A 13,005-nucleotide genomic window follows, 5' to 3' on the forward strand; every position below is an offset into this window, starting at 1 on the left:
ATTATTAATTATTATTATTATTATTATTATTACTATTATTGTTGTACTTATAACTTGCTGTATTTCAGTTTTTCTGTTTAACACTTTGGACCACCTTATAATGGGGGAAGGAAAATTGTTACGCACTGGATAGAAGCATAATTTGGTACTGATATTGTAATATAACATAATTGATACTGTAATATAGGGCTTAACATAATTTGGTTTTGGTACTGTATGTATGTATTTGATGATTTGAAGACATCCTGACAGCAATTCTGGCAGGAAGTAAAATAGGCCTATTCAAAATGGCTGCCCATATAATGTAAATATAGCCTATTATAAATTGCCCGTAGATCTGTGTTTTTGTCTAATTTGGTACCGAATTGTCAGATAATTAAGATTCTGTGGCTTACTCATCATTAACCAGCGTTAATATTGTGCAATTACAAGATTCCTGCCAAACACTAGCCAGGCTGCGCCCTCCTAGTGACGCAACACCTTCGGCGGCGTTGAATCTCGATTGCAAGTCTATGATAATCAGGCAAGCCAAACACAGCCCCTTATAGGCTACGTCAAAGTGTCATATCACTTGATCTAGAAAATATACAGCTATGATTCTGGTGTCTACACGCATCATGATCCGGATCACCACCAAAATTTAATCACTTGTTCCTTTTGTCATTTCCAAAAACTCAAACAATTTCATCAAAATCTGTGAATAACTTTTTGAGTTTGAGTAGAGTAGAGTATATACACTCACCGGCCACTACATTAGGAACACCTGTTACAACTGTTCATTGAGGCAAATTTCTGATCAGCCAATCACATGGTGGCAACTCGATGCCTTTGTGCATGTAGACATGGCCGAGATTATCTGATAGAGTTCAAACCAAGCATTATAATGTGGAAGAAAGGTTATTTAAATTACTTTTAACGTGGCATGGCTGTGGGTGCCGGAGGGCCTGATTTGAGAATTTCAGAAATGGCTGATCTACTGGGATATTCACACATAACCATCTCTATGGTTTACAAAGAACGGTACGAAAAAGAAAAAAAATGCAGTGAGCAGCGATTCTTTGGGAAAAAATGGCTTGTTGATGGCAGAGGTCAGAGGAGAATGGCCATACTGGTTCGAGCTGATACAAAGGCAACATTAAGTAAGAAAAAAAACACAAATTTCAACCGAGGTATGCATAAGAGAATCCCTGACTACACAGCACATCAAATCTTGAGGCAAATGGGCTACAGCTGCAGAAAACGACATTTGGTGCCACTCCTGTCAGCTAAGAAGAGGAAAATGAGGCAACAATTTACACAGGCTCACCATAACCGGCACTAGAAGATCGGAAAAATGTTGCCTGGTTGCCTGTGGAATGGTCAGAATTTGGCCTCAACAACACAAAAACATGGGTCAACCCTGCTTTAACATCAACATTTCAGGCTGGGGATATAATGGCATAACGATATTTTCTCAGCACAATTTGGGCCAATTAGAACCAATTTATCTCTGTTGGAATGCCACAGCCTACCCGAGTATTGTTGTAGGTAGTTCAAGTAATGCTGAAGGCAAAAGGGGGTCCAACCTAGCACTAGAGAGGTGTTCCTAATGAAGTGGCCAGTGAGTGTATATCATTTATTGATCCCAGGGGGAAATTAAGGTGTCAAGTAGCATATTACACGCATACATTTTACAAAAAGACATTGTCCATGAGATACACACATACTAATACAACCATGCATATAGCTCACAGTTACATACATTTAGCCAAGGCAAGGCATCTCTCTCTCTCTCTCTCTAAATTATAAAGTGTCCACAGTGTCACGTGTGCCTTAGCTGAGTGGCACATATTAGCCAAGACAAAGTGACCAACAGTTATCCTGTTGAAAGACATTCAAACTCTTTTGTGTTTAAGTTCTGTAGAAAGAGATTAAAAAGGTGTCTGTGGCCATCATCATTCAAATGGGAGAGATGCACCATCAACTAACCCAGACCCACATCACACCCACACACAAACTTCCAAAGATCAGCCACCACTCACATTCTTACGTAGACCTCAATGCAGAGCTGCACATGCATGCAGACACACACAATCTCATCCATATTCAATTTTCATATCAATCAAGCGAAGGTAGAGATGGCGTCCGCGCCTTTGTCTTACTTGAGAGTTTGGCTCGGTGCGTAATTCCAAACAAAAATTCAGTGTGAAGAAAAAAGGAGTCGCACACAGGAGCTTGATGCTGTTCAGTGAAACAGTATTAAAAGCTGAAAAATAAAGAGGAACCAAAACAAAAAATTGGATGCAAACGTTTCGGGTCTAGGCCATCATCAGTGTTCCCAAAATAAAAAAAGTGAAAAATCAAGTGAATAATCCATATACATGCAAGTGTCAGTGCAGCTTGGGTGATCCACCTCAATAAAGCCATTACAAAGTAAATATGCTGACTTGTGTTCAGATATGTACATCTGTCAAGACCTGAGTGTAATATGGAGTGATAAGGGCTTTTATGATTCGGAAATGATCAATAACCCATATGCAACCATAGCCCTATTGTAGTATTGTCTGTTTTCTGTTCTACTTTCCACTACTTTCTACTTGGGCTTTAACCTAGACTACAGGTTGGCTACCTAACCACTTGATTCATTGATTGCTCATAATGTCTTATCAGTGGGTTTGGTCTTTTAGGTGTGGTCTTAAACACCTTAAAACAAGAGGATGTGAACATATGAAAATCCCATAGGCTTTGGAGGCAAATATTTGCGAAAGTAGCCTACTGCATAAGTCATCAACTGTTTAGAAATCTTCTGCAAGCTTTTTGAAAACTAACCAGGTGATACAAATATGAGAAAAGAAGAAATGCACCACTATTATAGTATGCATCAAATAAGTTATACTATAGTATGTTATGTAAAGGAATAATGGTACACTTTATGTTATGCCATATAAAAAATGCCATTTTAGATACTTCTCCTTTATATTGTGTAATCTGTAATATCATTCTTTAAGATGCGCTCAATACATAATACTTGTAAAAATGTTGAATTCTGTGATCGTCATATGTAATGAAGAGCTGTTGTCCTTAAACTTCTACCATCCAGATAAAAAATATCTTCTTAGTTTAGAAATTAGAGGATGGAGAAGCTACCTTGGACACCTTGTTGCACTGTCAGCATTAGCAGCAGTCTATTCTCACCATCGTGTTATGTGGGAAATGTTCACTTAATTCGAGCCAAGTATGAATCTTCTCAAATTGTTCTCTACTGTGACTTCAGCCCAACTACCCCCCCCCCCCTTCAGCCCCCCCCCCCCCCGCTCTTCATTACCACCCCTGTCCCGCTGCTGTAGTGCCAACCCTGTAGTATCCCCCCCCCCCCGCCCAAAGTGTCTCCCCCTTACTAGAACCCCCCCAGTCATCCCAGCCACCACCAACCTTCTGCCACATTACACTGTGTGAACAACCCCCCCCCGTGCGATTTTGGTGCTTCCATCCACCACGCAACGTCTTAGCCCTTTTTGGACGGTCAGTGTCCCTAATAGAGTTTAAATGCAATAAAAAAAGAATGAGACAATAACCTGTTGTGAAATAATGCACAGTTGTGTGTCAAAAAAGCAAACGGTCAAATACTGTCATATAATTATCATGTGTAGGCCTATGCTCGCATGAGACTATTGTTGGATAGAACAAATTCAAAGTCTTTTCTTTGTCTCGGTTTACACAACCCAGCCAGCAAACTGATGTTATGAAAGGGCCTGAGGATGGGGGAGGATGAACATGAGTCCTTGTGTAACCCCAAAGCCATCATGTTAGCTTGATTTGTTTAATTTTCTACAATAGGGAAACTTAGTGTTGATTACTCATTGCTTAACACAGGATGCTGGCGATATGAACATTAATACTCATTTTGTGCAGACGTAGGACACGGCGAAGGCCTACAGGCTCCCGTATTAGACAAATATTATTCTGACCATAGTTTTCAGCGGTTTCTATTAAAATCAAGATAAGACCTATGTAGCACTGCTTTTTAGGTTCTCTATTTCACATATGATCAGAGTTTTGTTTGTAAACATTGCATGCAAAGAAGTAAAATAGTCAATGAATGTATAATGTACAGGCAATTCAGCACTTTATTACTATTGACTCGTTTTAGGCAGCCATCTTGGATTTTCCCCTCAAAAATGACCTTAATGAAATTAAAATTTGGGGCACCCATTCTCAAATTATGATGTAGGCCTACACCCCAAGGATGATCTATTACGATTTTGGTGCTTCTATCCACCGCGTAACGATTTGGCCCTTTATGGATGGTAACTCTACCTACTATTAGAGTTTAAATGCGATAAAAAGAGAGTGAGAAAGGAACCTGTTGTGACATAATGAACAGTTGTGGGTCAAAAAAGTAAACAGTCAAATACTGACATATTAATAAAATGTAGGCCTTTGCTCGGATAAGATTGTCAGACAGAGCAAATTTAAAGCCCTTTGTCTGTCTTGGTTTACACAACACAGCCAGCAAACTGATGTTATGAAAGGTCCTGAGGATGGGGGAGGGTGAACATGAGTCCTTGTGTAACCCCAAAGCCATCATGTTAGCTTGACTTGTTTACTTTTCAACAAAAGGGAAATCTTGGTGTTGATTATTCATTGATGAACACAAGATGTTGCCGACATGAACATATGTTTTGTGCAGACGTAGGACAGGGGAGGGCATACCAATATAGGCTCCAGTAGGCTTCCACAGCTGTAGGCAGGAGGGTCCCTTTCTGGAATAGAGAGAAGAATCATTTCTAGTCATTACATTGGTCTCGTTTGGATGGGACATTTATTTACAAATTCTTCACTTCACTTTTTGGAATGTAACTAAACAAAACACTGAATTACCCATTCAGAATAAAAAACGTCACAGATGAAATTAGTCATCCAGCCAGTAGAGGGCGAAACTAAAAATTGTTAACTAAGTCCTGCACTCTGATTCTAGCCTTGTGCAAAACGTCGATTTTTGCGCCTGAAATGCTCAAAGGTAACTATATTTCTGGACGTGGGGCTTACAAGTAAACAAACGCTGAATGCCTATTAACTTATACGCCAAGTAACTAATCGATAATGTATTGGTCACACAATGTATCAACACCGTTTGAGTAAGGCACGTCTGTCTATTCGTTTTGGAGAATACAGATGAGAATCAGTGCTTTCTCGGGGCCAATTGTGTTAGCTTGTTATCAAACTTCCCTCATGAAATGATCAATATCCATAAAGAAACACTCCCTACCCTTACTTGACAAATTGTTTGGGGTAGCTATGCGTTTTCTAATATTAAAAGTGTTTTATAGTGACAAATTTGTGAGTCAATTAATGTCAGCGCGCCAGTGCCCTGTTGACATTGTGTTGTTGCTCACTTGTAACTACAGAAAAAAAAAAAACCAAACACAGACAACACCAGAGCTGTGTATGTGACGATAATATTGGAATAAATAAACGCAGCACTGTCAGGTCAGTGAACCGAATAAGGCAAATTCAGACCGTAATGTGTTCACAAGACATAGCTGTGGCGGGAAAACGGCAAGCTTTGCTGATTTAGACAGGGTTGCCTTACAAACTCCCTTCGTTTGGGCATTTTATATCCTGTCCCATTAATAGGATGCACTGTCGACACTAAACCACAAAACTATCAACTTACCATTAATGAAAAGTGGTAAAGTTTATTGCTTATTTCGGCGGGTGTTTCCATCAGCGAAATGCAACTGCATTAACAATCACATTTTTATTACAAAGTTGTACAATATCAATCAACGCATTTCGAGTACAATTTGTTAACTTATTGTTGCTAATGCTTACCCAGAAGCGCGCCTTTTGTTTTGTTACATATTATTTTCTTTGTAATTTCGTTGCACAACACAACAAACTCACACATTTGAAATTCCCGCAATCTGGCAGTGACGTAGAAGGGGAAAGCAGCAAAGCTATTGGCTTCTTCTTCTTCTTCTTCTTCTTTGGTGTTTATTGGCGGTTGGCTACCGACGTGGAGCATTACCGCCACCAACTGGTGCAGTTATGTACAACTCTTTGCATGGCTTGTTCAGGTCAGAGGTACGGAGCATTGATGGAGTGTGCGCACTAACGGGGGTGCTAGATAACAGAAATAAATAAAACAAAAAGCAAACAAATAATAATGAAAAGAAAAATACATAAAAGGAAGGGAAGCCATTAGGGAGGGAAAGAGAAAAATAAATGATCACTCAAAAATAAATAACTTAAATCCTGTCAAATAACTGGGTTGACTTCAAAAATCTCATAAGGGGGGCCCATGCAGATGGCCTATTGGAGAATGCCAGCAGGCCTTCCAGAGTTAACCTTGTCATCCCTATTGGCCTTACATTTTGCATCAGTATTTCCCTTTCACAACTATATGCTGGGCATTCTAATAACACATGTTCTACTGTCTCTCTGTGGTTGCAGAAAGGGCATTGTCCAGTGGCATGTTTCCCTATTATGCTGAGGGAGTGATTAAGTTGCGTGTGTCCTATTCTAAGCCTTGTGGTGACTGTGTCAGCTCTTCTGTCCCTGCTGTCTGGTCTTCTTGTGGGGACTTGTGGTTGGATCTTAAACAGGAACCTCCCCTTTGTATTTGCTACCCACTGCTCTTGCCACAGTTTACAAACTTTAGTCTTGATTAGGCTCTTTACCTCCTCTCTGCTTAGGGGCACCACCAGGTTGCCTAGCTCCATCTTAAGGGCGTTTTTGGCCAGTATGTCAGCCACTTCATTGCCTTCCACTCCTGTATGAGCTGGAACCCAGAGAAAACAAAAACATATGCCCCTGTGAGACAGTCTATACAAGCACTGGAATATTTCACAAATCAGGTCAGGTCTGCAAGCAGACTTAAAATTCATGATACTAACCAAGGCTGCCATAGAGTCTGAGCATAAAACATATTCATTTGGTCTAAGGTCCTCCGCCCATGTGAGTGCCATTAAAATAGCTAAAAGCTCAACTGAATAGATTGCCAAGTTATCTGGTGTTCTCTGTTTAAGTGATGCGTCAGCATCTGGTACATATACTGCTGCTCCTGTCCTTCCAGTGTCTGGATCCTTAGAACCATCAGTATACACCTGCACCCTGTCGTAGTACCTAGTGCTTAAAGCTATTGGCTACAGTTGTTTTAGGATTTAAATAGACTGTGTGTGCTCCCCTTCTATTGGTTGGCCGGTTTCAAGCGCCAAGGTTTCAATAAAAAGGGTGATTTTTACCTCAGAAGCTTCATTAGATTCCTTGTAGCTGACAAGATAGTTGTGTAGATTTGGGCTTGGAGTAGTCGCGCCTATTTTAAGACTTGTTTTACTATTTTTTAAAAGGTTTCGCTTCGAGTGTTTATTCAGGGAATATTGTATTATAGTTTTATTTATTTTCTCCGTGCTGCTCTTATCCTTGAAAATGCTAGCTACCAGGTCACCACTTTCCGCCAAGAACGCCAACGCCGTCTCTACCAAAGTGGAGGGAATGTCTTTGAATGAAAAAGAAAACACGGTAAGTTTTTACATCTTTAATGGTATCTACATTCTGTATGTATGTGTGCTGGATGGCGATTGACTTCAGAGCTTCGTTTGTAGTATTCGGTGTCACACCAGCTGACCAATTCAATGTTGGCTTGGTATGCAGGTATACGAAGTGTGAATATTTACATCTGTATATAATATTGCACCAGGCATATGACGACGAAAGTCTACCAAATACCCTTCACCCTTTTCTAAGGCTACCCTCGATGTGTTATGTCTTTTCAGCCTCCAAGCCTGAACACTACTCGAGTTTTGGCTTCTAAAACCGCGCGCAAAATCTTCGAAGATTCCGAGGTGAGTTGAAAGCTTTACACTTCAACACTGAGGCGCAAGAAAGTGTCTCTAATACACGAAATGTCTTTGTCAGAGTTGTGATGTATGATTATTGTTAAATATTACATTGTTCTTAATTGACATGGCATTATGAGCAAGTTATCTTTGTTGACTCGTAGTACTTTGGCGCCACATCTTGTGGACGATTGTACGAGATGAGCATATGTTCTAGCATGTAGATGATGCTTGATAAGTACACAAACTAAGGTTGCTTGTGCAATTATAACATTTGACCAATCCTACCATATGTGTGTACCTATTTTCACTTTTCCTCGATGTAAATGATGCTGCTCGTCAACGAAGCATGGCTTCAAATTGACTCCCCTGCCAATGATCACCTTTGCAACTAGATGTTCAAAATTGGCAGCAGGGTTTGGGGGGAAAACTGATATGGCCAATTCCAAGATCATTGTCTGGGTTTACACAACCCTAAGCAGCTGATCTTATGAAAGGTCGGGTCCGAGAGTGGGGGAGGGTAGGCACGGATGCCTTTGTAACCTCGAAGGTCGCTAGTTAGCTTGACTGGCTAATTTGTCCACAAGAATGTTGGTTATGTATTTATGAACCTGATTTTCCATTTTTCAACATTTCAACTAAATCGCTTTGTTTTATTGTTACAGACTCCCAAGAAGACTTCTAAATCCACACTTGCAGAGGAACCCCTCCTGAAGGAAAACCCACGTCGCTTTGTCATTTTCCCCATCCAGTACCACGACATATGGCAGATGTACAAGAAGGCAGAGGCCTCTTTCTGGACTGCAGAGGAGGTGAATTTCTCATTAAAGTCAAACCCCCTTATTTGCAATTTCTGTGCAAACTAGCTGTGCAGGCCCTCATGACTCAATAAATGGAAATGACCATAAGAGACACTAAAAAGTGTTCCAGGAAGAGGAGACTACCTTGTGTTGATGTACTGTCTGTTTGAAGGCACAGTATTTCATGCTTTCCCGTCCCATGGGTCCGCTCATATTAATCATTTCATGTCCTCTCCTTTCCAGGTTGATCTCTCAAAAGACCTTTTGCACTGGGAGTCACTGAAGGACGAGGAGAGGCACTTCATTTCTCATGTGTTGGCATTCTTCGCCGCTAGTGATGGCATTGTCAATGAGAACTTGGTAAGTTAGCCGTTGTACAACATTACCATAAAATGTCATGCATTCATAATTTGCTCATAAAAGGTCATGTGCCTTGTGAAAAAGGGTGTGCATGTGTGTGAGTAAGCAGCAGTGTTAAAATGTTAAATTCCTTGTTGTGCCACTAGGTGGAGCGCTTCACCCAGGAAGTGCAGGTCACAGAGGCGCGGTGCTTCTATGGCTTCCAGATCGCCATGGAGAACATCCACTCCGAGATGTACAGCCTGCTTATCGACACCTACATCAAGGACCCCAAACAGAGGTCAGTTCCACAAACCACACGCTTTGACCTTTAACGGCTCTTTCTGGCTGTGATGAGACGCGCAGGGGAACGGACCTCAGCTGATGATGGGAGCTGAGTGCCAGTGGCTTAACGCAGATCAGCAGGCATGTGGTCAGCTGACTGCCGGCCGCTGGCATGAGACCGCACTGTCTGAGCCATACCCAACACTATTCACACGATGTAGATCTCACGTGGCTTTGAGCTCATCAACAAAGTTTCTCTGATAGAGATGAAAACATGCACAGATATTTACATGTTAGACAATGTGTGGTAAAGCACGAACATATAGCTTATTTTGATTCATTTTAATTTTGGTCTTCTGCTTGTCTTGCTGCCCACAGGGAGTACCTGTTCAACGCCATCGAGACCCTGGAATGCGTGAAGAAGAAGGCTGACTGGGCCATCAACTGGATCGGCAACAAGAACGCAGAGTATGGTACGTTGGAAGGCTCATTTAATACTCGTCCATTCAATCTCCAGGGGCATATACTAAGAACCTGATTTAGTAGTAAACTAGCCTAAGTTAACCTTGAAGTAGAGGCAATTCGTCTTAAAAAAAAAAGAGCTGGAGTCTGCATTTTCTCAACTAAATGATGCCTGGAGGCTTATCTATTAGACCAGACTTAGTTCACCTATAGGAAATGGTTAACCTGCAATCACTTAACCATCTTCTTAGTGCCAAGGTCCCAACACTCAATAATCTGGGATGATGTTCTTCATCTCAAAGTCAAATCATTAACCTGCCTCGTTTTTACCCCTGTGTCCTCTCCAGGTGAGCGTGTGGTAGCTTTCGCCGCCGTGGAGGGCATCTTCTTCTCCGGCTCCTTCGCTGCCATTTTCTGGCTGAAGAAGAGGGGGCTCATGCCAGGCCTGACCTTCTCCAACGAGCTCATCAGCCGCGACGAGGGCTTGCACTGCGACTTCGCCTGCCTCATGTTCAAGCACTTGGTCAACAAGCCCTCAGAGGAGACCGTCAAGAGGATCATCATGAACGCCGTAGAGATTGAACAGGTAACTAGATTGATTAGTCTCTTGCTGTTCTTGATCCACGGTCCTATGGTGAGGGATGGAAATGGGTTTAGATCGGGGGTGTCAAACGCATTGTTGTTCAGAGGTCCCCCATGGACAGTTTGATCTCAAGTGGGCCAGACCAGCAACGCAGTTGTAAAATGTTGCCAATTTTGGCTTCATTTTGAAATCACATTGCTAGTCAATCATCTGGAGATGGATGTCAGCGGGCATATCGGGAGCAGCTGCTGTATGTTGAACAAAAAATGCAAACTCAAATACTGACCATTTGAAAATCCCAGCCACATGCAACTACTTGGTAATGGGCTAGATATTAACTTTTTTTGACATGTTAATTTTTTCCCTTTTCAAGTCTGGGACTGGATTAAACCTGTTGGGCCACATCCAGTCCCCTTGGCCTTGTGTTTAACACCCCTGGTTTTTATATTAATACTTTTAGGTTTACAACAAATGCACACACCCTCTTGATGCTGAATATATGTATAGTTTGAGTATCCAGTTACGCCCCCATCCCGAACTAGAAAACTCGACTCAAGTTTTGGGCATATTTAGGCTGAGTAGAAATTGGATATGTGAAGGTAATCTTATCTATTCTCCATAGGAATTCCTGACAGACGCTCTGCCAGTCAAGCTGATCGGCATGAACTGTGATCTGATGAGGACCTACATTGAGTTTGTCGCCGACAGACTGATGCTGGAGCTTGGTTTTGACAAGGTAGGTTTATGTGATTCTTGTTTTTCTGTCTCTTTTGTGTGGAGCTTTTTGTTTCTCTACAAGCCCCAAAGCAGTCCAGTCTTTAACTTCCATGGGACAGTAACCATGTCCAAACTAGCCGGCGTCTGAGTCCTGCAATATAACATGGCGTGGCGTGCCTCGTAGAGGCCATGTCAATGTTCAGCTGTGGGTCCTGTGGCTCAAGTTTCCCACTGTTGTGGAAATGCTGGAAGTCTGGAAGAAAATCCATACATTTTGTAGTTTCCATGAAGGTTTCGGAAAGGTCATGTAATGTTGGTGTAGTTTAAACGGCTCTTCCGCTATTTTATCAGGCTATTTAAGATTATTTTCAAATGTAAGTAATGCTTTTACAGTAGATGCCTTGATGGTTGTGAATGGAAAAACTAAAGCTCCTTGAATGGAGTGCAGGGAAATGCTCAATATCACATTTGCTCCAAGTGTGGAATATGTTACCGCTTCCATATATTATGGCTACTGTGGCACCATGAGTTTACATTAAGTGACATGTGGGGGTACATTGACAAACATAACAATGTTAAGTGCACAATACTGACTCTCTGGTGTTTGCTTCTCTGCAGATCTACCGGGTAGAGAACCCCTTCGACTTCATGGAGAACATCTCTCTGGAGGGCAAGACCAACTTCTTCGAGAAGCGTGTCGGAGAGTACCAAAGGATGGGCGTCATGTCCGGCCCCACTGACAACACCTTCACGCTAGATGCGGACTTCTAAAATGGCTGACAGGACTCAGCCGACAAAAAGACATCACCCTGCATTAGCAAACAAGTCTTAAACTCCCCTCTCCCCTGAAGCATCCTAGCCTACTGTAGTTAACCTTAGCGCTAGTATTGAAATGCAACCTGCATAGTCCTCTCTGATGGTGGGGAAGGGAACTGGTGAAGACGACGTCAAGTATTGTAGGTAGACTTGAAAAGCACATAGCATCTGGGAGACCTGGTGCGTTTATAAACAGTCAAGTAATATCTGGACTACCTCCATATCAAGCAGATGCCCAGCTGTTATGCGTCTGGGAACACGGATGAGCAACTCCTGGCACTGGCACAAACCACACTTCATAAGAAGCTGATAGTTTTAATGGAATTTCAAAGGTTTTTTTCTTTTTTTGTTGCCTTTTATTGTATTTATCAAGGGGTTTTGTAATAAAAGTACAAATACAGTTTTGTGTGCTGTAATGTGGATGACCTCATTTGATGGAATGGTTTTATATATTTAAGTTTTTTTCGTGTAAGGGCTCAGTTTTTGTAAATAGACATTTTAATAAACTGTCAACACTTATCATTGACTCGTTTTCATTGTGGGATTGAAGGACAATAACTTCCAATATTGGAAGGTGGAGAGCAAGTGCTTCTAAAAGGTACTGAAGTGTCAGCGACTAGTGATGTCGGTCACATGACAAGGGGAGGGTAGCTCATCCCAGAGCGAGGTTCTGCTATCCAGGAAGTAAGGGACCGAGTCCGAGGTGAATTAATTTATAGCACGGGGCAATAGTTACAGCTCTAGGCCTGCTCTCAACGCCGGGGTGTTATTCAGCATTTGGAAAAAAAATGGCGATGAAAACTCCAATACAAACTATAACGAACCCGGTAAGTGTTTTGTGGTCTTGCCTTATTGATTCAGTCGACCTGTCTCCGCTGTAGAGCTTCTGGACTAACTTCGTTTTTGTTGAACTGAAGCGATCCTCCTAAAGCCAAAAGCGTTGTATAGGAAAGCTGTAAGTACAAAGTACACCGAATCAGATGTCCAGAACATAACTGTATGGTGTTTATTCGTGCTGCCTCATCCAAATATCAACAAAGTTCTTTTCCTATAAGAAAACGTTCTCTGATATCAATGTTTTGATGAATGACGTGGACCATCCCAAGATGTTTACCACGCTTGACGCAGCATTTGTGCTCCCATTCTTATATTGGCGCAGCAAAGGCTTTCCAAAAGTCTCATT

The 13,005-nt window shown here is 41.7% G+C and overlaps 1 protein-coding gene and 1 non-coding gene across 2 annotated transcripts; both read left to right on the forward strand.

Annotated features, from left to right (window-relative positions):
• The first annotated feature begins 7,240 nt into the window (after nucleotides 1-7,240).
• Nucleotides 7,241-12,341, forward strand: LOC134469102 (ribonucleoside-diphosphate reductase subunit M2-like). Its single transcript, XM_063223140.1, has 9 exons — nucleotides 7,241-7,503; nucleotides 7,758-7,826; nucleotides 8,486-8,632; nucleotides 8,864-8,980; nucleotides 9,127-9,260; nucleotides 9,623-9,717; nucleotides 10,054-10,292; nucleotides 10,912-11,025; nucleotides 11,625-12,341. Exons 1-9 carry the CDS (start codon nucleotides 7,411-7,413, stop codon nucleotides 11,775-11,777), a joined length of 1,161 nt encoding a protein of 386 aa, XP_063079210.1. The 5' UTR covers nucleotides 7,241-7,410; the 3' UTR covers nucleotides 11,778-12,341.
• On the forward strand, nucleotides 9,304-9,440 carry LOC134469576 (small nucleolar RNA SNORD94). The gene has a single exon (XR_010039042.1). It is a non-coding gene; the product is annotated as a small nucleolar RNA SNORD94 (small nucleolar RNA).
• Nucleotides 12,342-13,005: the final 664 nt, after the last annotated feature.

Source organism: Engraulis encrasicolus, chromosome 18 (assembly GCF_034702125.1).
Source record: "Engraulis encrasicolus isolate BLACKSEA-1 chromosome 18, IST_EnEncr_1.0, whole genome shotgun sequence".
NCBI classification, from domain to species: domain Eukaryota; kingdom Metazoa; phylum Chordata; class Actinopteri; order Clupeiformes; family Engraulidae; genus Engraulis; species Engraulis encrasicolus.